At 41.3% G+C, this 26,951-nt stretch overlaps 1 protein-coding gene across 1 annotated transcript in view; it reads left to right on the forward strand.

Annotated features, from left to right (window-relative positions):
* The window catches only part of MED12L (mediator complex subunit 12 like), a 339,629-nt gene that overhangs the window by 286,596 nt on the left and 26,082 nt on the right, over positions 1-26,951 (forward strand). The window contains exons 33-38 of the mRNA XM_018565890.1: positions 1,162-1,297; positions 1,805-1,966; positions 4,663-5,034; positions 9,293-9,446; positions 11,843-12,060; positions 22,523-22,588. Of these exons, the coding sequence (XP_018421392.1) occupies positions 1,162-1,297; positions 1,805-1,966; positions 4,663-5,034; positions 9,293-9,446; positions 11,843-12,060; positions 22,523-22,588 (1,108 nt within the window). The remainder of the gene's footprint in view (positions 1-1,161; positions 1,298-1,804; positions 1,967-4,662; positions 5,035-9,292; positions 9,447-11,842; positions 12,061-22,522; positions 22,589-26,951) is intronic.

The raw sequence follows: 26,951 nt of genomic DNA on the forward strand, positions 1-26,951 counted from the left end.
TTTAATGTCATATTGATCCAGGGAATTTAGAGTAGAACAAAAGCCAAATTAGTTTTTACGTTTTGGATTCCGTTTAAGGGAGGGTTATAACTCCTGTCAAGTTTTTTTTGCCATGTGTACCATCGGGGAGATTTCCCTTCCCTTCAGGTCTGAGAGCTACGACAGGAAGTAAAAGGAAATCCTTCCAAAGTAAAGAAAAACCCTGGTGGTTAGCATGGTTGCCAGTAGACATGTGCACGGCAAAAAAAAATTGTTTTCGCACGAAACAAATGAAAACGATAAACATTTTCATTCGTTTCGTCAAAGGAAACACATTTTTATGTTGTTTTGGATCTGTAGCAACGAGCCTCCGAATCCAAAACCGCACACTGAAACTGCAAAACGAGCGGTGGTCACATCGGCCGCCGGCATGTTCTGCTCCTGCGCACCGCCATCTTAGAGTGTATCTTGGTATACACCAAGATGGATGCGCCCGCATGTCCTAGATATGGTCACCGCACGTTCAGCGTGTGTGACGTCACCGTCATGTGACGTCATACGTCCCACCTCCAAGATGGCGGAGGGGATGCGCAGAACCAATATGGCCGCCACACGTTCTGGAAACTGAAAACTAATCAACTGAACTTTGTTGATGTTCAGGTTCGTCCGATTCAGAATGCACATGTTTAGTCACTAGAACTATTGACCCCACATGAAGATTTCCCATCTATTCCTGCTATAATGACAACTCAGAATGTGGGATTATCTTGCACTTTCACCTAAAGTGATAACAGTCACCAGGATAAATAGAGAGGGTGAATCTCCCCAATGGGGACATAGACAGCAATACAAACTTGACAGGCGTTCTAATCCCTCTCTATATCCAAAAGTTAAAAAAAGTTTTGCCTTCAGTTGTACTTTAATACTTTTTGAACCACTGAAGTATGAGCCAGATGAAGTATGTAGTTCTTGAGTCTTCAGTTGTTACAAGTTCGGGATAAGTGACTCAAAGTACCGAAATCAGAGAACACCTGGCAACTAGAATGTTCAGAAAGAGGCCAGCGATCGCAGCCCCCACATTCTCTGATTACAGGTTTCCTTTAAGGCAGTGCTAACATCAAACAATGCACACAATGTATGTTTCTAGAGCACAGAGAAAACTGACATGTTTTTCTTTGGCAGTGAATTATTCACAACTGTTCTTGATATGCTCGGTGTCTTAATAAATGGGACCCTCGCCTCTGATCTCTCCAACGTGTCTCAAGGAAGTTCAGAAGAAAACAAAAGGGCTTACATGAACTTAGTGAAAAAACTAAAGGTATGACTGTGTGCACTGTATCCTACTGTAACTTCAAAAGGGGAATTAAGTATGTGTAAATGAAAAACATAGCCTTGCTGCTTCTGTGCAATATTTCACAATACCATACTTAAGATAAGCTGAGGCACTTCTTTATGTAAATAGGATGGTGCCCTATAGCCTCATATTTCATGTAGCTTACTTATGAGCCCAGGTGTAGACAACCCATAGGAAATCTGCAGTTGAACCGTAACCTCTGATCTGTTTACAAGTGACAATTTAGAAACTGGGCATCTGTTTCATCCTCTGTGATGATCTAACTTTGAACAATATCTATGTACAATAGCTTGTGTATTGCTTACCACTAAAGTAAATGGTTATTTTTAAGAGCTCAAATAGGTTTTAATATTGAAAGTGGTTTTCATCTTTGACTATTTCTGGGAGTTTTCTTTCTAAAATCTATGTTTAGATTGATCATTACAATATTGTGGTCTTTCATCCTTTTTGTTACCTCCTCTTTTTCCCCAGAAAGAACTTGGTGATAAGCGATCAGAGAGTATCGATAAAGTCCGTCAGCTTCTGCCATTGCCAAAGCAGACTTGTGATGTCATTACCTGTGAGCCCATGGGGTCTCTGATTGACACAAAAGGCAACAAAATTGCAGGGTTTGATTCTATTGATAAGAAACAGGTAAAATAAAAATATCGACTAGTTGTATGTAATTATAGAGCATAATCAATTTAATTTCTGTGGAAACTTCTGTGAACCAAGGGCAGTGATTTATGTATGTACAATACATACATTGTTGAAACAGGCACAGAGGAAGTATACAACGATAATCAAAGAAATGTGCTTTACCAAGAGAGGTTAAAGCAAAGTGCAGCTAATAAAGAGGGTCGGAGAGTCAATATGAAATACAAAAATGGTAATTTATTGATTAAACAAATTTGCTTTGAATAAACCAGATGCACCATGTAAACCAACACACCCGACACAATTCAAAACTGGTTATTGCAACAACCCATTCATTCAAGTATGCACACAAACACTCTTGGACCAGCTGATCAAGAGGACCAACCGGTATTATATAACACGCTGATCACATCCACCCTCCCCTCCCAGACAATCGGTCTGCTCAACACCCACAGGTGTCCACCTGCTAACGAACTCCAGACAGCCATAGCAGGAGCTTGGCCAGAATGTCATTGTTCTGAGCTCCCTCAGAGAACAATGGGAGATAACGAGGGATGGTGCTGATATTCAAACAGCGCAAACCCCCTAGCATAGAAATCCCATAGTAGGAGCCCTCCAATAATTAGATATTCAAGTATAATATAAAGTGCATCCAAACATATTTATTTAAACATTGCAACACATAAAGATAAATCACCTCATTACATTTAAAACTTATTTAAAAATCGCATAGCTTCCCTGAAGTGACTCAATGTGGGACAGAAATAAACAGGGTTGAAATACCCGCAGGGCAGAGCAGCAGTCATTGATATGAACGGATACACCGTTATGAGGTGGTGGATACTAATGTATCAGCATATGATGATAGGATTACTCACTTGTTCCTCACTTGTGGCCACAAGGGAAAGAGTCCGTACTTCTATGATAGATATTCCAGTGGTATTCTTAGTAAAGGTTTTTTATTCAAAAAACATTTGTAATCCTGCTGATCGCTTAAATGTTTCCACCACTTGCACCAACTTCCATTGAGTTTGATCCCGACCTGTTTCACTTCACATCTACTGTGGACAGGTGGCCCGACAATTCCCCTGCAAGTGCGGCCGCACCTTGGAATGGGGGTGAACGATGTTCCACGGGCAAGGTATCCAGTGATGTGCTTGATCAGGGATTAGAAATTGGTGATCTACGCTGTCGCTGTGTTGCTTGAGGGGGCCTCGCTCAATACTATCGGTATAACAGAGGCTCTCCTGCTCGATCACTGCGATAACATACAAGTGGTAAGTCCTGGGTCCTCAGGGAAGCTAGTCAGACGCTGAACCCTTGACGCGTTTCCCCCCAACAAACGGGGCTTCCTCAGAAGGGCAATACATTTTTCTGAAACCCTGGAGCTCTGCCCATAATTATATTTATTTATATATATTTTTTCTTTTCTTAGCGTTACTCCTTTTTCCCCCGTTTTTGCAATCTAATTGGGATGGTGCTGATAGTCTTTCCATAACCAGGTCTCTCAGTATAACACACTCAAACATAACTCAACACCAATACACATTTAACTTATAAACTGATCACCATGTCGTCACAAAAGGCATTGCGGATAAATTAATATTCAACAGAGCACTGAAGTCCAAGCATTTTCTCTATTACCTTCTATTGCACCGGCCTGCCAGTTCTCTAATGTAAACACACAGCAGGTGTTTCTAAGCTGTTAAAAGAAGTCTGAAACCCGACTGTATCGTCCTTGTGATCTTTCATAAACAATTACTTCACAGCTCAAGCAACTACAGAGGTCAGTGAAAAATTGTGGGTCAATGAGGGATTGTTTTAAAAACTATTTTACTGCTTGTTAAGAATATGCCAATGATTTAGCGTCCATAGTCTAGGCATAGGTGCTGTTTCAGATTAGACTGCACCCCTCTGATGTATGTTTGTTGTCCCTTTTAACTATCATGTGAGACTCAACCAATAAAAGGTATCACTCACTTGGATAGAGTACGGAAAGGTAAAAACCATTATCAGGTTATATTTTGCTGTTTGTATACTATTAGGACAATTTTACTTCACTTCCTGTCCCAGAGGTGCAATAAGAATTTAAAGAAAATCTTCTCTAAAGGAATTCCCCTCTTACACAGTTGTCCCCAGAATAGGTGTCCCCATTATCCCCTCACCTCTTGTTCTGGGGGTAGATCTAAAATTTTCGATTTCTCCTCACTTTCTTTCTGGGAGACAATGGTTACCAGTATAAGTAGAGGGGTGAAGCTCCTCATTGCAGTCACAGAGGGTCCATCCCTCTCCATATACAATACCTAAAAAAGGGTTTTGCGCACACTTTAAAGCTGTAATACAGATATGTTTTAACTGCCAGACGATTTGGAATTTTTTGTGATCCCACCACCCCTGACAGACAGCACAGCCAGGTCCTGGACTGCTTTGATTATACTGCAGTTAAACAACACCGCCCTGTAATAGGCTGGCAATACTATTTAAAGCAATAAAGTCTGATTAGCTTTGAGAGCAACCCCTCCCATTCCTAGTATAGCTGTGCAAAGATTCATAAGAGGCTAATTGCAAAGCCAATTCAGGTACCTTTGCTATTCTAGATGAATTTGTATTACTTATTGGGAGATCAGCTTTAATATATGCAAGCTAAATATTAAACATTTTGTAGAATGTCTCATGCTTGTATCTTTCCACAGGGCCTTCAGGTTTCAACCAAACAGAAGGTGTCTCCTTGGGACTTATTTGAAGGCCACAAGAACCCAGCACCTCTCTCATGGGCCTGGTTTGGCACTGTTCGTGTGGACAGAAAAGTAATCAAATATGAAGAACAACATCACCTTCTTCTCAACCACACACATCCAAAGCCCAAGCCTCCTAGCTATTATCTGGAGCCCTTGCCACTTCCCCCAGAAGAAGATGAAGAAGAAGAAGATGAACCCTGCACTTCAGTGTATGCAGACCCAGAGGGAAAGACAACAGATTTATCTGATCCTGGAAAATCAGTAACTGATGAAGAGAAAAAATCCAAAAGCAGGAAGCGCAAAACCAAGACCAACCCACGAGCAGACGTATGTTACTGTTTAATTCCTTGTGTGTATCTAATTGATTGCAGAGCCCTTGCAAGTTGTAAAGTGCCGACCACAGTTATTTGAGTTATTTTTGTCACTGTTTACTTAATCAAATGTTGTTTTCATGTCCTTTGAAGAGAAGTTCATCAGGATGGCAAGCATTCGAGGGAAAGCTGTTTTCCCTTTGATTTCAGTGGGAAACCAAGGAGCCTGTGCCAGGTGTATAGACACAGAGACCCAATACCCTAGTGTAAATGCATTTACGTTATGATCATAGGAAACACGCACCTTGATTGCAAGTTTTCCCATGAAGAAATGTCTCCTTTTTTTGTTTCTTTGTGCTCATTGTGAAAATAGCAATCTTCAACTGGGAGTAAATAGCAAATGGCAAACTGAAAACCTGCCCTCTGTTGCTATAGTGTAGCAAAAGGATGGAGCCAATGTGATTGGGAAAAAACTTTCTGGAACAAGCTTTAACCTTCTGGCTGTCAATTTTAACACCTGATATTGGTGTAGCAACCACCTGACCACCAAAGGTATTTGAGGGATCCTAGAGGCAGGGTGGGCTAACATTTCACCTCAGGGGTATGTCCTTGGCTGGGTGTGAGGTTTGAATGTAAGTCGGGTACCAGTTACTTTAACGCGTTTTAAAGATTTTAATCTTCATGGTTACTCACAAAGAGAGAGCGGTAATTACTACAGACACACAGGAAACCATTTTTAAAACATTAGCCTACACTGATAATTCCATTCATCCAACACTTTAGTTTCTCTTTAGGTAACCTATACACAAGGGCTGGATGATACAGTTCTCAAATGATTTTGCTTTTACCCACCATTCACATACATTGTACAGATTTTTTTCAATAGCCAGTTTATATAGAGATGAGGCTAACTAAAGGATTTACTTAAGGAGTTGAAAATCGTTACATAAATGGTGTAAATATTTACTCTAATTATTGAACCATGGTAAAAGCAAATGTCCAATCAGTTTGAATACTTAAGCATGTGCAGACACTTTTCACATGATTGGATAATTAAAGTGAGTATTCAAACTATTTTTTGAGTGAAGATTCCTCCCTTGACTCCTAAATTAAATCAGCCCAAATCTCATGCAATGACAACAAGAATGAGTGGGTAATAAGGCAGTGATTTTTGCCATATCAATTGTTCCAACAGAAAGCTGAAGATCTGTGTTTTCATTGCCTGTAAACCATGTCTGGTAACATACCATCAATTAAAGGGGCAAAATACAGAGCAGTTATCAGCTCAAAGGGTTGTGTTTAAATGTTCTTTGCAAATAACCATCCTGCCTATGCGCCATGCAACACTTCTGGGATTTGGTTTTCATATGACCATTTCCTTTGTCTGCTGCATAGTCACCCACGCCAAATGCCTACATCTTTAAATTTAGCCTTTTTTTCCCCCTCCATATCTCTATAGGTTGAACTCGATGGACAAGTGTCTTTTTTCAACCTGACTAACTCTGTAACATTAAATGTCTGAATCTGTTGCAGACCAGATTATCTTTTGCTTATGAAGTGAAGTCACACGTGGTCTGATATGCCGTGTATGCTACCCTTAGCTTATAGGCCTAGTATATAAAAAAAAAATTAATTTCAGATATGGGCAAATGTTGGAAGATTGAATCATCCACCAGCTTTCTAGATGGCGTATGTACTCTGGTAGAGAGAGTCACTCAGAACCTGAATTTCCAGCTCCATATAAATTCTTTTTTTTTATTAATGGCACTTTATAAGAATCACATAGGGATTATTAAAACTCCTGTGCTGTGGAGGTGGCAGAATGGGACTTCCAAAGGGAAAATATTATCATGAGAACTCAGTAGGTGATTCAAGTTACTAACATCTAGCCATAAAAATATTATAAGATGGGGGAACTGACCACTGGGATTGGGAGGACTGACTCTTTAAATAGGTTAGACTAGTACAAGCTGTACTCTCATTAATTGTTACTGCAGTACTGCAAATAATAAGCACTTAGCTCCTTGCACTCCTACTTGATTAAGGCCTGTAATAACTAAATTAGAGCAGTCTGTTTTAGACACTGTTGTTCAGATGCTCTATGAACAGTGAAATCTACATTAATCCATAGTTTTTTTCCATCTGTGTGGTTGAGTTTGTATTAGTCAATGTTGTTTCAGCTACAGATAAATGTGTTCATTTTAAGCTTTTTGCCAACACTGCTGACGTTGCAGAACATTAAAATGAAAAACAGTTGTGAAATAGCTGAGTAAATTTTTTGTAATGTTCATACATGTACATTTGGTGAGAATCAGTCAAATACCAAATATACTGTAAGATCTAAAACTGACACATGTATTAAATTACATCCCCTTCCACTGTCTCTCCCCGCCATATAACCACACAGACTTCTCTTATTCCTCAGGCTAGAGGTGAAAATAAAGATCAGTAAGGAATGAAAAAGCCTACAAATATTTTCCCCAGACTAATAATCAAATCAAGTAGTTTAAATAGGAAACAGATAGAGTTTTATTTTAATAAGAAATTCTCCAGACACCATAAAATACAGGTAACTTAAAGAATAACATGCATTAAGAAGTAGCTGCTGGATTAGATCACAGCCTTTTTATTAGTTCTATTTCTACAAAAGACAGACACGGAGAGACTAACCGGAGGGGCTACATGACTGGGGGGAGGAATAGTCCCGGGAGAAATAGTTAAAAATAAATGGGAATAGCTGCTCTTACCTGATTGGACGTGGGAGTCAGGTATCTGGGAGGAGCCGCATGGGAAGGAACTGCGAGGGCTGAGGGACATCCTCTTTCTGGAAATTGACGAAGGAAGCAGGTTGTCCCACCCTCCCTTCCTGAATTTTGTGGTTATGGGGGTTTCTTTTGTCACGGCAGCTTGGCGGGTTAGGGGGTCTTTGGGGGGTCTACAAAATCGGAGTTCATTACAAAAATGGGGGCCCTCAGCTGGTATGGGTGCTTCCCCCTGTTGGTGTCCGAATTTGTAAAGGGCGGGGCCTGGCCCCTTGGGAACCCAGAATGAGTAAGTGTTCTCGAGCTGGTTGTGGTGCGGCTGGGGACATGGGTGGAGTGTTATGAGAGGCCTTTTTTGGCTGGCGGGCACCCAAAGACCCCTTCTCAGGTCAACCATTGTTTAAAGTATTATTTTTGTATATTATTTGGTTTATTACTTTGGTTATTGTTAAAGTTGTTTGTTTAATAAAAGGGCTGCTGTGGCCGTTAAAATCCATGTCGCGCAGTCCGTGTTTTTTTGGGTTTTAAAGGAGGGACAGAAAATTGACGAATCCATCAGTCAATAGAATCAAGAAGGATAGAAGCATAGTTTGGTTTCTGAAGCAGCATGCAGGAATGGGCCGTGGAATACAAGTGCAAGGTTCCAGTCTCCTCAGTGATTTCCTAATGACTTCCTACCCCCTTCTCCTTAGTAGTTTATACAGAGCCATAGCCCTTGTCTCTGGTCACATGTGTCCTTAAGCTTGAAAGACTCAAACCATACTTGCTTTGATTACTATCTCATTACTAAATGTGGGCTCTATAATTGCAACTTACATACGGTTTGAGGAACTGTGGTTTTAACTATACTTAGTTACCATGTCATCAGACCATTTATTTAAACAGAATATTCCCATCAAATTATATTTATATTAAATCATATTTAATGCATGTTACTTAACTCTAAAGTCCTCTCTTGTTTAGCCTGAGACTCTGATGGGAGCTACCATTTTGAATGCGAAGTCAGCAGCCCCAGCAGAGTTAAGAGATATATAGCAGAAGTGGGTAAACACTCGCCCTCCAGCTGTGGTGTAACCACATATCCCATCAGGCACTGCAAGACTCTGACAGCCACAGGCATGATTCCTAGATGCAGTTGCATGACAAGATTTGTAGTTTCAGCACAGCTGGAGGGCAGGGATTTGCCTACCCTGGCTCTTCCCCTGTCAGCTACATAAAAGGTTATGTAGGAGGGGAAGTGAGGGGGAGATGAGCTTGGCCAGCACAGAAAGTAATTAGACACTCCCAGAAGAGGAGAGGGCTATCGCATACAGCGAGGGAGGGGGCTGTGCTCTACTTGGAGTAGTCATATGTTCATGGGCACATTGCAAGTGAAAAAAAAAAAAATACGGTAAGAAAAAAAAAACATTGCAATTAAACATTTTAAAATACTTGTTTTTTTCTGTGCTTTTACCTGCGTTTTTTAAGTTGGTGGCACAGTCTTTTTAGAAATAATTATAATTCTTTTTTTAGGAATATCCTCAAAATGCTGTATATCGTGTGCCATCTAATTATTCTCCTTTATCATCTCAAATGATAAACCACAACCCTGCTACTACCTGGAGTTACAACATCGTGGGGCAACAGCAGCCAAATTTCTATCTGCAGAATCAAGTGCTCACAACAGGTATGAAAAATATGAAATATAGAAATAGAAACCCTCCTGTAGGTATGCAGAGTAGTCGTCACTTTTCACTATCCCTCCTGCACTGCTGCATTTCTGCTAGAAAATCCTTGTATTTTATGGCACTATTGAAATAACAGTTCTTACCAGCAGGTGGTGACACACGGGAGTGCAGGAAGCTGCAGCTCAATCCATGGAGGTTTGAGAAATACTACACTCCTTTAAAGTGACACTAAACTCAGGATTTAAATCTTAAAAAAACATTCAAGTACTTAAACTATAAAAATGAGGGGCATTTATAAAAACTGGAGCAGACAAAATCTGGAGCATCTGTGCATGGCAACCAATCAGCTTCTCTCTTTCATTTTCAAATCTTAACTGAACAAACTAAAAAGAGAAGCTGATTGGTTGCCATGCACAGATGCTCCAGATTTTGTCTGCTCCAGTTTTGATAAATTCCCCCCAATGTATCCTATTTGTGCATCACTCAGCTGTAGATCCTCAAATCATCTCTGCATTGGTGCCGACATTGTCCTTCCTTCTGGAGGGTGGCTACTTTTGTTTCCAATGGTTCCTGTGTGTTGTAAAGTAGCCACTGCTCCAAGCTCGCTCACATTTAGTTTACTCATTTGTATTGAGATTGTAGTCCATCACAGGAGTGATCTTGGAGCAGTGGCTACTTTACAACACACACAGGGGCCATAGGGAACAAAAGTATCCAGCCTCCAGAAGGAAGGACAGTGTCAGCACCAATTCAGAGATGATTTGAGGACCTACAGCCGAGTGATACACAAATAAGATACATTTTTTAATAGTTAATTTACTTGATTGCATTTTTAAGATTTAACTCCTGAGTTTAGTGTCACTGTAATAAATGGAAAGGGCAAAATGAAATGTCCATTTTTCATGGAGCAGTTTTTATTGTATGTCTTGCTTGCAGTAGAAGAAAGAAGACTATTTATTTCATCTAATGCACAGCTCTTTGCTTGAACCTTTTTTCCAAGTGTCAAATAAAGGTTACATTTTATACTGACCAGGGTAAGCCATGTGAGCCACGTGTTTTATGCAATATGTGAGCAATTATGTGATTTCCCATGGGATAGTTTGTTTATTGCTATAGTCTTTTTTTTTTCCCCAAGTATGTTCGGATTTTCATTCATAAGAACAAAATTAGCCTGTTAGTTAGCACACAGAAATAGATCTTAAACTAATTAGCTATCATCTCTGTATTGTATTACTGTATTTTAGGCCATCTTCCCTCCCAGTACTGCATGTTTTTTACATGCATTAGCACAGCACAGGGAGTATATGTTTGTTGCTTTTCACTGCCTGTCATTTAAAATGGCACTCCAGAACACACATAGGAGCTGATTTATAAACCGTTCGCACAGATCTTCTCTGGGTCAATGAGGCTGCCAGTGTTTTATGGCCACTGGATGGAGTTGAGGAGAATAGGAAATTCCTGTGCTCCTCGACTCCAGCTAGTGGCCATACAGCGTTGGAAATCCCATTCGCACAGAATTGTGAGAGAGGTTTATAAATCAGTTCCTTAGCGTACATGGTAACTCACCTACTCTACAGGGCACCACGAAACACCTGCTGTGTGTTGTGATGTACTATATTGCCAAAAATAGCACTTGTGCATTTTTTGTGTGCACCTCAGTGAGCTGTAATTAAGGTGCACCTATTCACACCACTGGGTTACTGCAATAATGGTGACACATCAAGCATCTACATAATGCACTGCAATGCTCTTGCATGCTAGCACACCACAATGCACAAATGTGAATAATCTGGGTGTTGTGGTGTGCCGTGTTAAAAAATGCTAGTTTTAGTTTGTTGCGGAGGTTTGACAGCCTATTTAAAATGAATGAGCTGCTTAACACAATGCACGTTCAGGAAGATATGAAAATTAACTCTTGCAGTGGGGCTACCGTTTCGGACTAGGGGCTAAAATAAATGAAATATACTCACCTGATTATTGATCCTGCGGTGGTAACCGCTTAGCTCGCTCCCTTTCTGCTCTGGTGGTGGAATATCCCTCGGTGTACTCACGGCTAATGCAGCTGTATTAGATGTGATGACATCACAAGTCCTAAGACTGGCAGAGCACAAGGGACAAGAGGCTGCGAGGACCGGTCCAGCAGCTAAGCAGGGATCACGGAGTAACTTTTCTTTATTCTAGCTCCTAGTCCAAAACGAGCAGCTAATACTGGCAAAGCGAGAGTAGCCCTACTGCAAAGGTTAATTTTTGCATTCCCTGGAGTTCTTCTTTAAATACACAACACTCTGTGTGTTACTACAACCCAATGGTGTGATCTTTATTCACAGGGCTAATATTTTAGATCTGTAAATATCACTTTCAGTGGATTCACCACATTGCCTTTACACTTCCTTAGGTGGTACCAGATTGGATCCAATGGGCACATTTGTTCCTTCAAACACGAAACAAGCTTTGTCCAACATGTTACAGAAACGCTCAGGCACAGTGATGCAGTCCCCTTCCTTACATGCAATAACCTCCCAGCAGCAACTGCTCCAGCTGAAATTATTACAGCAACAACAACAGCAGCAAAGGCTCCTCAGACAACACATCCAGGCCAGGACACTTCAGCAGGTACGTGTGGGAGTTTCAGCACAGTGTCTCCTAGTATAAGCCACCACTGTACGATACATGGCCGCCAGGCTGACTTCTTCCATAAAGGGGTCAGACCACATGTCAAGTGATATGAGCCATGACCTTAATTTTTATCTCACTTGTCTGTGCCTTCCTATGTTTTGTGCTTTCTTTGTGAGTGGCAAATTACAGGCAGAGCAGAAAATGCCAATCATGTTTATACACATGTCACTGTGAAGAGCTTAAACTAATGATCTATTATTAATAGGCTTCTACGCAGTTATATGCTACTGTCTCCTAATCTCTTTCATGTGTTAGAAAAAGGGTTCCATCCATCTATGTTGGTTTCCTATGCAGCTAACATATGTCTTGTGCTTTTCTTTTTCTTCCCCTTTCAGCTAATTGCATTAACCTGTTTGTTTCTTAACAAATTCCTCCTATGCATCATATGCTCAGGAAATGCTGTAACATGTCTGAACGTGCTATATGAACAGCTGTCCGTCAACTTCAAAAGCGTTATATTTAGGCTCAGACCTGGACACTCTCTGCCACATTCTCTGCAAAGGGAAGTCCTATCAGAGCGAGGGTACGAGAGGTACAGTTTAATGCATACATTTATAAGTATCAAAGTATAAACAGGCATCATGCATTGTGTGATCTATAGCAACCAGTAAAGGTCTCCATGGTATTCTTTAAAGTGTATTTCCACTTGGTGGCAGAGCCAGCATGGGACAGCTGCAGTGTCCCACGCTGGTTCTAAACAGCGTAAAGGTTAATTATGGCAAACTTAACTCTCCCGCCCCCCCATCCTTAACATTACATAGAAGATGAAAGCTAAGTAAGATTTTTTTAACAAGTAAAATCGTAAGCAGCTATTTTTTTAATACTTTTTGGAAGTTATGGTAAGTCAGTGTGAACATGTCACAAATATAAAGCAGATGTTCTCCTAATTTGGCTTCTAGATATACATGTTAAGCTCTGAGTGGGAGAAGGAAAATTAGAATATCAATGGTTGCTGCAGAACATCACGGATTGTCTAATACCATTCTTCCCTTAGGTACATTGGAAAATTAAAAATATTTAACAAAGTGAAACATTGCATAGTCATAGCTCATGCCTCCCAACCGTTCTAGTTTCCATGGGACTGTGAAGAATTTAAAAGAAATTACCAAGGTCCCAACGACCTATCCCTTGTTATGGTGCTGCGTGCTGGAATGCTCATTCCAACATCCAGTGCCAGTAAAAGGCCAGACCTCTGGCCAGCACAGCATGGCTGTGTATCTTCTTGCACGGATCTACTCGGTAGTCATGCTATTATAATATACCACTTGGACCTGTCTGCATATACTTTGCACCGCTCATCCTCCAGCTCCATCTTCTGTTCCTGCTCCTCCTCATTATGTCTCCTCTACATACTGACCCCCCTATTGCTCATGACTAAAGTGTGTGCTGCCTGCAGAGTAATACCACAGAACACCAGTGGCCTATGGACCAAGGTCATTGTCCCCGACCCCATCAGTACTGATTTTCCCTGTGACAACAACCAAGATGAAGCTGCATATGGGAGGTCACCAATAACGCCATTGCTAGACCCAGGCAACAGGTAATGATGTGAGTGTACAGTTATCATGTGACTGATACACTGCTATATACATGTATAGGGTGTTTAATATTAATGCTGTACGAAGTTTGTGTTAATGGAATATTTGTGTACTTTTATTCATTATCTTTAATTAAAATTGATCTAGGAATAAAAGTACATACTGCTATTGCTTGCTTATTTTTGCAGACTTGGCATTTGTGAATATAAGCTCTATTAATAGTGGTTCCCCACTTTATAAAAAAAATAGACTTCCAGACAGCCATTGGACTGTTTTGCCTACATCACTGTCTGTAACTCGCAGATGATGCAAATGCAAAATAACAGTCCTTTGTTACCATGGATTGCTCTTATTTGCTCACAAATTTCAGTCGGATACCTTATATCCAGCACTTCAGATATTTATTGTTTTAATTCGTTATATAGTTATATAGTTTTCTACAAACAATCTCTAATTCTGGTGTTAGTTACTGTATATGAACTATACAAGCATAAATAGCAGCTTTCAAACTTTACCTTTTCTCCTGGATCTGCTTTAATATAAAATAGCTGGGCTGTGCCTATGCAAATCAGGTGACAGGGAGGGGGAATAAAAGCAAGAGTACAGATTCACTTTTAAGCTGAACTTCAGGCAAACAGCTAAATACACAAAATAAATACTCACATGAATTATTTCACCTGCCAAAGGATTTGTGATTCCGTCTTTTCATTCTTTAGATTTATACAACGCAGAGAGCACAGATAGCCTGGAGACCTGTCCTTCCTCTACTGGAATTAGGTCATATAGCCAGGGCCGGATTCACTCTCTCTGCTGCCCCAAGGCCAGGTTCTTCAATGCACCCCCCTACCCGCCAACCCCAACCCCTTCCGCCAATGGAGAATGGCAGACCTGCAGGCTTGGCGACATCACCGAGATCACTTGTACATAACAAGCGGTGGCTTCCCCGCTGTACATTTAGCCCAAAGCAGGGCTAAATGTAGAATATAACTACCCGCCCAGCGCCCGGAACTGCATGTCCTGGGCATCGGGAGCATGCTGCCCCTCTACTCCTTGCTGCCCCGAGGCCGGGCCTTGGTTGGCCTTGTGAGAAATCCGGCCCTGCATATAGCTAAGTCTTGTCCTAGCCCCCAGCCTGCTATTTGACAGTGAAGGTGAAACAGCAGACTGATGAGCTCATCTCTGTCATTTTGATCTTTCCCCCTGTCAGCATGTTTATTGTTAGCTCATAAGCACTGCAGTATAATTGACTAGTTTAAATCCTGCCCCTCTTTCTCCCAGTCTGAGCTCTGCTGTACAGAGTATTAGAAAAGGCTGATACCGAGTCAAATGTAGGTCCTTAGCTGCTTTTTTAGTGAACATACACCTGCACGAGTTGGTGTTTTTTTATCTGCCTGAAGTTCAGCCCTAGTCTGCGTGTGTGTAACTTGAAGTGACAGATTAGTGTGATCTTTACCTTCTCTTATTATTATTCTTGGCAATCCTATGCGTGCAGCCATTACTGCCAAACCAACAACATTTCAAAAAAGTGGTCAGGTCAGAAGGATACGTTATTGGAAAGAATTATGAAAAACAAATTCATATACCGTAGCTGGGAATTTGAAGGCTGTAGAATAAATATTGTACACGTACATGTAAAATTGTAAATTGGCTTTATTATCTTTGCACCATATGTCATTATGTAATCAATGCAAAGAAAAACTTCTCATCATGAATATATTACATTCATTTTTTCTTTTCCCTTTCATAAAGTGATGATGTGTATACACAATAGAATGGACAGGAGTTTATTCATATTATAAAAGCACATGTGTCTGCCATCGGTATTGATAAGCAGAATGCTACACTGTAGCATGTGGTTATGTTTTAGTTAATACATATGCATTGCATGTATTTTGATGTAAATGCTTTGTTTGCATAATAAACATAGAAATATGTTGTTGTTAGCCTAATATTTGACAAGAGTATTGGAAGAAATGCTGATCATTAGTTGTAATCTAAGAAAAAGCCTTTCCAGTTGTGTATATATGTATTCACATTGACACAACTGCTCTGTTTTTCCCTGTTTAGGCTGTATTAGGTGTATGTTTTATTCTCTCCAGATAGATTTGATCACTTACCAGCAGTGGCGTAACAACCGGGGGTGCGGGGGGGTCACTTGCCCCGGGCGCAACCAGACCTCATGTCCTCATGGAAATGACAACAATGACATTTGTTGACATCCATACTTCCCAACTTTCTGAGATGAGGAAGAGAGCCACCTTCCAGCACATTGTAGTTAGGCAATGGACACAGCCCTGCCACGACCCAAGTTATACAGATTATTAAGAATGAATATACCAAAAAGTGATTGACTAAACCCAGAATTGTGTTTTCTTTTTTCCACCATTACTTTTCCTTTATACTGGGTTATTGAAATATCAAACAAGATAATGAAGAGATAAGTCAAGAGGTTTTAGCGTTCTTTCACACATGCGCTGAGAATTTAATGAAAGAGCAACCCTGATTAATGTGCATATAGTGTTAACAAGGCAATCGGCAGGCAATATCAAGGCATTAAAAACGCTTGCAAAATGCCACGCCAGTAGGGGAGTGTTAAGGGGGAAGTGATGTAATAAAGGGAAGTGACCAGCTTTGAGGTGTGCTTAAGTTGTGGTGAAATTTGCAGGCATATTGTTGGTTTTCTGTGCTGCGTATTGCTGCATTACCATAGATCCAACTGTCTTTTGACAACAACATGGATTTGTATACAGTGATCTATATAATCCTCTGCTTTGTCCAGCTGAAGATGATGAAGATGATGATGAACCAAATGTCTCAGCGAAAGAGGAGAAGGGTGTTGAGTCAGTACTGGGTGCAGATCAAGCTGTCACAGGTTGCAAGTACCTGCATAGAAGCTGTCCTTATGCTGGCAAAATGCTGGCTGTGTGCAGACAGGAAGTTACATCTGCACCTGCTCTGTCCAATCACTCTATGATTCCCCTCTGGTTTCTGGGATTGCAAAACCCGCCGCACCTCTCCTAAAACACCTCTGCAATGCTTCTTAAATGCCCGAAAAATGCTATAGGAGCACTGACCGTTTCAATATACTTCAATGGATGCATTTGTCCAGCGGCAATCCCTCCAGGATGTGACATGCACTCTATTGTTTAACACAACGCTAACACCCGTGTGTGAGCTTCACTGGGCGGTTGCCATTGTATTATCCCACATGAGGATAATAGGCGGCAGAGAGGCTTTAAAAACACTTCTCTAATGCCTGATTTTAACATGTGTGAAAGAGGCCTTAGTGCAGAATAACACTTTTGCCAGTTAAATATAACTTTTTCATAGATATCTGTACATCAGACCAAAAAGAAAGACAACTGTGGAGGAAAGAGGAACAGGGGATTTTGGTTCCAAATGAAGGACAGCCCTTCCAAATGAGGGACAGTCAGGAAGTATGCGTTATCCATTGTGCTTATATGCCATATAAACCGCAGATCCCAGCTTTTCAATGACTGTACTATGTTTTGAGACCAAGGTGAAGCCTCCAGCATTTTATCTGTTTGTATGCAGTATTTGGGTGTTAACAATAAAAAAGTGTGGATTTTACTGTATTGCTGTTTTTAAATCAAGTTATGTGACTTCTTAAAGAAGATCTCCAGGAATTGTTTTTATTAACCCTTGCAGTGGAGTTAAGTGTTTGTTTTTGTCTAGGTGCTAAAATAACAAAGTTATACGCACCAAAAGCTCTGAGCTGTCATGACGCTAGCTCCAGCCAGTCTCCCCCTCCCTGCAGCATTGGAATTTTCCTTAGCATCATCATGACTAGACACAATGATTTACAGGACCTTAGACTGCTGCAGAGGAGGGGAAGAGACGTTGGAAGGACCGGTCTAAGAAGAAGCTGGCTTGGAGCTTTGGGTGAGTATAACTTTGTTAATTTTGAAACTAGACACTTAACCCTTGTAGTACGGGGGTAGCCCCACTGCAAGGGTCAATAAAAAAAAATCAAATTACTACTATATATGTTATCCTTTAGTTATGCTCAGAGAAGAATGCAATAAGTAAAATGTTTGTTTCCTCCTTAGTTTCATGATGAAATTCTGATTGAATGGTTGTAATGAAAATATAAGATAAGCATTAGCTTTGTGAGAGGGCTGCGGGTTTACACAGCCTGAGGAGAAAGTGAAATAATGCAATAAAATGATACCAAATGGAGTAAAATATTGGTAAATTAGTTAAATTAGATAAACAGTCTGTGGTTCATGAGAAAAATCCTGATAATTGTACTCCATTTGGTATAATTTTCACTTGTCACGACTTATCACTTATGTGTCACTATTAGATCTCCTGTTTCTTCGCGCTCCTTTTTGACACAATTTAATTCAGATATTTACAGTTATCTCACAGTTTTTACGTTTATTGCATTATTTCACTTAAGGGTTTCTCCTCAGGCTGTGTAAACCCGCAGCCCTCTCACACATCTTTATTGAACATTTGATGGTGTCTTATGTGTTCAATTCATTTAATCAATCTATTATATCTCTGATTACAATTCATTTAATTAATCCATTATATCTTTGATTACACAAGTACATTTTCTATTAAATTATTTTAACCTTTAGCGCTGTAACACAACCCTTTTGTTCACTTTTCAGTAGACTTTCTCCTTCACCTTATAGCTGCTTTAGGTATTAATTTTATATATTTTAATTTAATTTAGCTCCAGGAGCGCAGATTTATAATTTTTCTTTTCAAGCATTAGCTTTGTTGGATAGAGATAACTATTGATTTTTTTTCTAGTTTAAATTTAAAAAGGTAGTTAGGCCAAATAACTTTCCCTCCTGGCCTTCTTCAAGATGGCATCAGAGTTCCGTCTAGCAATATGGCAGGCTCTCATGCACAGGATGGAACATATATTCCAAGCTAACTTTGGCCCGTGCATACATGATTTAGTCTGCCATGTTTTTCCCTGCATCTCTGTAATGCACATCCCCACATATGCACATTACGTATAGTTATATCCCCAGAGTTGCACATTGTGAAACAGTGTGGAGTTTCACTTCCATGCTCCCACAAAGTTTTCATCAATATTACGGTGAAATCCCGCTCATGCGCAGTAGTGATAAGTCTGGCCTGTCACTACGAGGTTCTCGCCACCGTATTGTGGTGTTAAAAGTATGGTAGTGAGATCCCTGCACATGGATCTTTTCATAAAAAAATATAGAAATAATATAATATAATAATAGAAGTAATATAGAAATAACTCTCAGTTTCCATGCCATAGTTTATTTGGTTTAGCTTGCATCATATTAAGTTCATACTTACAAAGGGATCTCTGTCAAATTAATAGCGCACACTTAACATGTTCTAGAATAAACTGACAAGCAAAATAACTTTTTTTACTTTCATTAGAAATAAAAATAATGAATTGCTTCAAGTTGTTACATGCTCCATTGTATGTCTCATAGGACCAATTCTAACCTTTCAACTGCTGTCAACCCCATAATAATTACTGTTCGCATCCGTTGCTGTAGGTTATAGACAAGGGGAGATCCGCTATACAAACATATAGAATGTGTGACATGAACTGACCCCTTTGCATTTTACTGCTTGATAAACAATAATAATCACAAAGTTTGTATTGCTCAGGAACCTACATCACTATTGAGGTATTTCCAAGGACATAAATTCCAGATGTCATGACAAGCAATAGGAACTATGAAAACATTTCATTATGTCAGCAAAACAGACTTCTGTTATCTAGAAGAAGTTATGGAATTATTCACTAGCCCCTTTCTCCAACTAGTCATTCTAAAATATTATCATAACTCGGGTCATGGCCTTAAACAGGAAATACAGATTCCGCTGATGATTTTCAACATCGAACTTTATTTGTATAATGACAATGCATCAGATTGAATGAATATATACATGGCTCCCATTATTTACTTAAGACTCAGTAGGTGTTTTAGTGAAAATAACAGTGCTGGGCATACACTTTCGTCTTTAGGAAAGGATCACAAAAGGAAATCACAGCAAGATTGTACAGACAAGCATGTGTTACCAGGGTGAATACAAAGGGTACAAGCCACCTACGTAGCAGACAAATAAACATAGCAGTCATTTGTCCACTTATTGAAGCAGCAGGGCCAGTGTATTATCTCAGTTGTGGTCTGCATTCCCAAACCATGTGACACCTCAGCAAAATTCAACCTCACACAACATGCAGCCTTTAAGATGAGAAGCCTCCAAAAGGTTTTCTTTCCCACAACGCTAACGGTGTTCACACAGTGGTATATCATCGGTGTGTTACTGAGATGAAATATATAACTGACAATACACAGTTCAATTCACAGTGTTTAACAAGCGCTCTATGCTAAGAAGAATACACAAAGAAGCAGTAAAATTTGGATTGTTTTTGATAGAGCATATATGTTATGTAAGCACAGAATGCAGACTGGGATAAAAGACTAAAAACTCTGGGTAACATTGTGGGTCATTTGTGACTACAGAATGCAGTACTCCTTTCATGCTTCACTAATTTTGTATTTTGTGGTGGTTGGTTATCCTGACTTTTATTTGTTGGCACTGGCAGTTTTGTAAATGTTTTAATCCATTCTGCCTTGTAGTCCAGGGTCATTACTACAAGTGTGAGTACTGCAGCAAAAGCCATTACAGTGCCCCATGCCCGCCAGTTTCATCTCTATGGAAACCTTATCACAGAACTTTAGGCTGTGCCCATCACTAATGTAAATGCATACTGATTGTTTTTACTGCTATCTGACTTCATTTTTCCTAATTATTAGTCCAATACCACTTTGAATGGGTTAAACTAGTAAACCACACAAAAGAACCTTTCAGAATTTTTTTTAAATGTTGCATGTCAGTGGAGACTCCCTGTGCTGCTCGGTCTCATGACATATGCAATTATATGATCAGAGACAGATTAAAGGAGAACTATGAGATGAGTGATTTCCACTCACCTCATAGTTCTAGCCGACCTGTAACAATGAGACTGTCACAGGTCGGCTCAGTAGATCGGGAGGTGAGCGAACACATACCAGGTTTGCTCACCTCTCTATCCTGTCATGGCTCTCTGCCGTGACAGGGGGAGGGGCTGGATTCCCCTCTCCCCGCTCCGATCTGCCAGCGCTGACTGGCGGAACGGACGGGGGAGGGGGCGGGTACAGCTGGCTCTGCCTCTAGATAGGCAGAGCCAGCTGTCACTCACGCAGCTGGGCGGATCCCGTCATCTACGTCGGGATCCGCTCCGGCTGCGGCGTCTCAGTATACCGCGAGCTGTAGCTCGCGGTATACTGAGCTTAGGGTAACGGGAGGACGCTAGTTTGTGTCCTCCCGTTACCCTAAGGAGAACTATGGGGAAAAACACTGACCCCATAGTTCTCCTTTAAAGCCTGGTTCACACCTGGGCATTTTACAGCGCGTTCCTACGCCCTGTAAAACGCTCAACATGTGAAAACCAATGATTGCCTATGGGCATGGTTCCCACCTGGGCGTTTTACAGCGTGTAGGAGCGCGCTGCAAAACGCCCTACGCCCAAAGAAGTACAGGAGCTTCTTTGGGGAGTTTTGCCGCGCGTTTACATTGGTATTCCCGAGTGTGGATCGGGGTTAACAAAGCGGTAACCCCGAGCCACACTCGGGAATACAGCGTACAGGTCTTACCTTGACCACGATCCCCGATGTGTCCTCCGGTGGCTGCCGACTTCCACGTTCCGTCCCTTGCGAGCGGCCGCATCACAGGGGGGCGGAGCCGGCGGGAAGTTTAAAAGTTAAACTAAAAAAAAAAGAAAAGAAAGGAAAAATCAAAAAAAATCATACCGCCAGTGAAACGCGTGTGTTTCACTGAACGAAAAAACACGCTAAAAAACGTGAAAACAAACGAGCTGAAAAAATACGCTCAGGTGTGAACCCAGCCTAAATGCTAAATTTACCTTTCTAACCATGTTTCATGTTACATACATATTCAGCGTGTAACATGAAACATGGTCAGATGGCAGCCCCCTCACTCCCTTCCAGTCTCCCCCCACTTACCTGAATCACGGGGTTCTACCCGCAGCCTGCTGCTGTTGTTTGAATTTGGAGTGGCTGTGCGTGGCTTTACCCACACAGCCATGTCATCCATTCACAGATCCTTGACAGGATCTGTGAATGGACAAACCCTTGAGAAATCCAATCAGCCACTGCAGCAGAGGGACTTGGAAGTTCTCAATCGAATACAAGTGGAGTGAGATCACTGCATTTGTAGTCCATTCATTCTTCCCCACGCCCATGTTACTGCATGCCTTTAATGAGGTACAGACATGAATGGGAGGAAGAGTCTGCAGAAGCCAGAGAGTTTCACTGATGATCTACTGATTGCGGTTGCAATGCTTTACTGGCTCCAATGCAAAAACGAAGAAGTGTGTATTTTTTAATAAAAGCTGGAATTACTCTTCAAGGCAGACTACCTAAGCAAGGTAACAGGTATGGCACCCCATCTCTTCAATTGATATTACTAAGGGGGTTACAACAGGAACAGCAAAGCTACCCAATTTGCATTGTCTCTACTGATATGGCTCTATTATACACCAACTGCCTACAAGTGCATCCTCCCTTGTAAAGTGAAAGGCAAGTACATAGCTTTAACATAGCCCCTTACTACAGGAGAGTTAATGGATGCAACTGGGCCCTCTGAATATCCACCGGGCCCCTAGGCTCTTGCCTAATTGCCTTGTGGATAATCTGGCTGTGGATATGATATGGCTGTAGTTAGTCTTTTCCAGTTATATAAAGACCCCAGACTAACAGTTCAAACCCTCTGCTTTTCTAGATATGTGATATGTACTTTATTTCTATTCTATATATTGTGTGCAGGGTCAAACAATGGAACAGGCTGCTATGTTTTCGCCTCAAGTGCAACCAGGCATTCAGCAAGGACAGGTAAATTCATTGCAGTATAGCCCAGATGCTAAATAAGAGCACACCTACGCAAATTTATGTGCCAATTTGGATATTTTTTACTGTCATGGGATCTTGCTGCATGAAAAACTGCTGTGATTAAGACAATCCAGTCAAATTATTTGATTGATTTTATAATATATACATTCTATAGGTTTGTTCCTAACTGATATTAGTGAGAAAGATAGTTCATGTGTGTATGTATGTGAGAGAGAAAAGGGCAGTGAGAATGGTTGGTTGTTTTGGTAAGGTTTGAAGAACAAACAACTGAAATTAATGAAAATATATGAATTCTGTATTAGGGCACACTTACAGAAAAGCCCAATCATGCTAACATTAAAGGGGAAACCGTGAAACATTAGGAATTGTATTGTGTATTATTTATAATTGAGAAATGTGTATTGCTTACACTTGAAAATATGTAAAGCTAGCAAAATGTACCCATTCCCTGAAAAGCAAATTCAGAATAAGTAAATGTTGCATCAGTTTAAATCTGTCATGATAACCAACTCCATATTTAAAACGCAGAGGTATTCAGTTACTGAAGTTTTACTTCTGCTTAAAGAAAAACACATAGGTATTTATAAAGTGTAGCAAATCCACATTCATTTCAATAAAAAAAAACAGTGCCAAGAGGAGGAAAGCCATATTGCAAGCCCTGCAAAACCTTTTGATTGTTCTCTCTTCCAACCACGGAGTTTTCACTGCAGCGTCATTCATGTTCTCAATACAAGATGTTTTCTGCGCTATGGGTTTGGATATTTATAAAGACTACATCTTGTCCTTTATTGAATTTTCATAGTGGAACAGTGCAATTGATACAGTGCTGTTACAGGGATACTTGAATAAAATATGTTGTGTGCTGCTGCATGCCATGTGTATTGTGCTGGGTATGGTATGTGCCACTATGTGCCTTGTCTAGTGTGATGGGTATGGTGTGTGCTGCTATGTGCCATGTCTAGTGTACTGGGTATGTTGTGTGCCACTATGTGCCTTGTCTAGTGTGCTGGGTATGGTGTGTGCTGCTATGTGCCATATCTAGTCTGATAGGTGTGTTGAATGCTGCTATGTGCTATGTCTAGTGTACTGGGTCTGCTGTATATTATTGTGTTCCATTTCTATTCTGGTAGGTATGGTGTGTGTCACTATGTGCCTTGTCTAGTGTGCTGGGTATGGTGTGTGCTTCTATGTATATTGTGCTGTGTAAGTTGTGTGCTGCTATGTGCCATGTCTATTGTGCTATTATGTGCTTTGCTCAGTGTTCTGGGGATAAGGTTCAGTTTCACACCAATGCTAACTTTGGCCAGACACAACCAAGCCTCCATCTTCATTCTGCTCTTTTTCCCAGGTGCATAGCAGTATAATGTCATCTGCAGCTCCCTGCAAACTGTCACAGAGGAGTCAGATGAATTATTCAGTCTTTTGCTGTTGGAGGATGCACAGCAGTTAATTTAATCTGCGGTTGAGGAGGAGACAATAGGCAAAGACATCCAATTGGCAGTGGTGATGTTCCTGCAGCTTACTGTCAACTTGGCTTGAGCGATGGAAGAGGGGGTGATAATGAGGTCTCTGACTAAACCTGGGTGCCAGAAATATTTGAGGAGGAAAGTGAATGAGAGGCATAAAATCAGCAAGGAAGGCAGCATGGTCATCCAGGAGCAGCTCACAAAGGAGTGAAGTGAGCAGCTGCCCTATTCCACTCGATGGCACTGCTTTCAGTGGTGCAGTCCCCTGGTATACTCTCCAAAGTTCAGCTGTGTGGGCCTTTTTCCGCACAAATGCTGCAGAGAGCACTCTAGTCATTTAACGTTTGTGCCAGCAGAATAATAAGTGTGGCAAATCTATTCACCATTTGTGCACAACATTCATTAAGAGACACTTGACTGCTCACCACAGAGCTCAGTGTGAGCAGCACATGAATGGTCAGCAGAAAAATACCTGCAATCCTCCTTCCCTTTTCTCCTTTTCCACCTCTCCCACTACAGAATATTCACCACCTGCAGCTGCAATGGTTAGGAATGCAAGTCTTGCAAGGGGTGTTAGAGGCTTACATTATAGCACTTCCAATAGGGAAGAGGGTCAGCATGGGGCCATGCAGAGTATTGGGAAGCATAGACTGAAAACTCACCGTCAGTCTCCAAACCCTGCCCTGCCATCTCCAGCTGTATCACTGAGTAGCCAGGTGTCTCTTCTCTAGCTGTTGAAAAAAGCACCAAGTCACCCCCAAGCATCTCAATGCTAGCTTGGTAAATTGTTGGCTTTACAGCTGCTGCCCTTCCAGCTGGTGGAGCCTGTCCGCTTCCCTGAGTTTGCGGCCTGTTCTATGCCACAGTGGCAGATTCCCCACCACAATTTTTTCACCCAGAAGGGCACCCCTGCCCTACACCATCATGTAGAAGCTAATGTCTCTATTTTGGTGGACCCTGCAGTCAGGGGCAGGATCCACTTGACCACAGATATGTGTTCCAGCACACATTGGAAGGGGCGTTATATCTTCTTCATGGCCCATTGGGTAACTTTGTTAATGGCTGCAACCATTGCAGTATCGGGCACACCACTGTAGCTGGTGTGCCACTCCACTTACTAAAATCTGGGGACAGCGACAAATCATTCACACCTACCTCTTCCTCTTCGATTGCCTCTTCCAGTGAGTCATCATCTGAACCACAACTTTCCCCCAGGCTATACAACAGCCCAGGCAAAATGCTGCCATGCTATTTTACAGATGGTATGCCTGGGGGACAGGAGCCATACTGGGGCAGAGATTATACCAGGGCAAACCTAGAGCTGGCTAACCCCACACTATCTTGTGCCAGGAAACTTCACACACCTGCCTTGGGCCCTCTTTATCCTAACTCTGTTGCTGTAAGGCTGCACATGGCATAGGAGGAGCCAAATGAGGAGGAGGTGCTTTGCAGTGCTGGTGCTAAAGAGTGGGAAGACATGGGCCAGGCTTCCAGGGGTACATTTCAACCTTCCCAAACTAAGGGAATTTTATGTGGGAGAAGTGAGATAGCTGAGGACAATGTTGTTTTCAGCAACCCCAAGGATTCAGGTTCCTCTGCCTGTGGAAATGTGTGGCAGATGGACTCAATTATGCTCCAGTGTCTGCAAAAGGACCCCAGGATTCAAGCCTTCAAGTAGAGGGACTATTACTGGTTGGCCACCCTGTTGTATGCCTGTAAAATGACAGAGCTCATGATGCCATCACAGAGGTAGGAACAAATTCTACACCCATAGGGCGTGCTCTGGAGGAACCTCTTTTTTCCATAGACTGGCAGTATCCCATTTCATGGCCAACGTGCCTTGGATCCGTTACCATCTAATGCCACTATAATCACATCCTGCCACCATTAAGTCTCCAATACCACTGCTGGCCAGAAACCAATCAGCTTCTCTCTTTCATTTTCAAATCTTAACTGAACAAACTGAAGAGAGCAGCTGATTGGTTGCCATGGGCAAGTGCTCCAGATTTTGTCTGCTCAATTTTTTATCAATTCCCCTCTGTGGGGGGGATTTATCAAAACTGGAGCAGGCAAAATCTGAAGCAGTTGCCCATGGCAACCAATCAGCTTTGTTCAGTTAGGATTTGAAAATGAAAGAGAGAAGCTGATTGGTTGCCATGCACAGCTGCTCCAAATTCTGTCTGTTCCAGTTTTGATAAGTCCCCCCCTGTATGTTTACAGCAACTGTTTCTCAGTTGTAAAAAGTCAGAATTCTTTTCTTTAGGGTCAATCCTGCATTGCTCATTAATGCTTGTGTTCAATTAAGGTGCTCCAGCACTTAAAAAAACACAACACATACTATTTACACATGCTGCCCCTCAGTGTGACAATTTTTTAGGTTTGATGCAGGCTGAATCATGCTGTTTTTCTTGTGTTTTTGCACCTATTTTAGTACCCTGCCCCAGTCAACAATATTTATGGATATAGTATTTTTGAAACTGTGTGGCCTAATTGATTGTGACTGCCTAAGTGAGGTTTTGAAGTCTTCCTTTAGCACCCAGGGCTGTCTGCTGCCACCAGTTATAGGCAGCGCCTGAACCATGTGGTGGCTGAGTATATGGGTTCTGGGACGGATGTTGACACCCTCAAAATGGATGACACCATTGTTTATTGGGTTATGAGCATGGACCCCTGGCCAGAACTTACCGAGAATGCAATCAAGTGCTGGGCTGCTCTGCAACAAGTGTGCTTCTAGCACATGTAGTTAGCCCAGCATGGTTTTTTTTGACAGAAGAAATAATCTGCCTGTCTGCAGACAGAAACCTTTGTAAAAATGAACTAGTCCGGATCAATGTTAAGTACCAAACCCCTGATGCTGATGCTAATAAATTTTGGTTTTA

The sequence above is a fragment of the Nanorana parkeri genome, unplaced genomic scaffold (genome assembly GCF_000935625.1).
Source record: "Nanorana parkeri isolate BGI_ZX_2015 unplaced genomic scaffold, ASM93562v1 scaffold898, whole genome shotgun sequence".
NCBI classification, from domain to species: Eukaryota; Metazoa; Chordata; class Amphibia; order Anura; family Dicroglossidae; genus Nanorana; species Nanorana parkeri.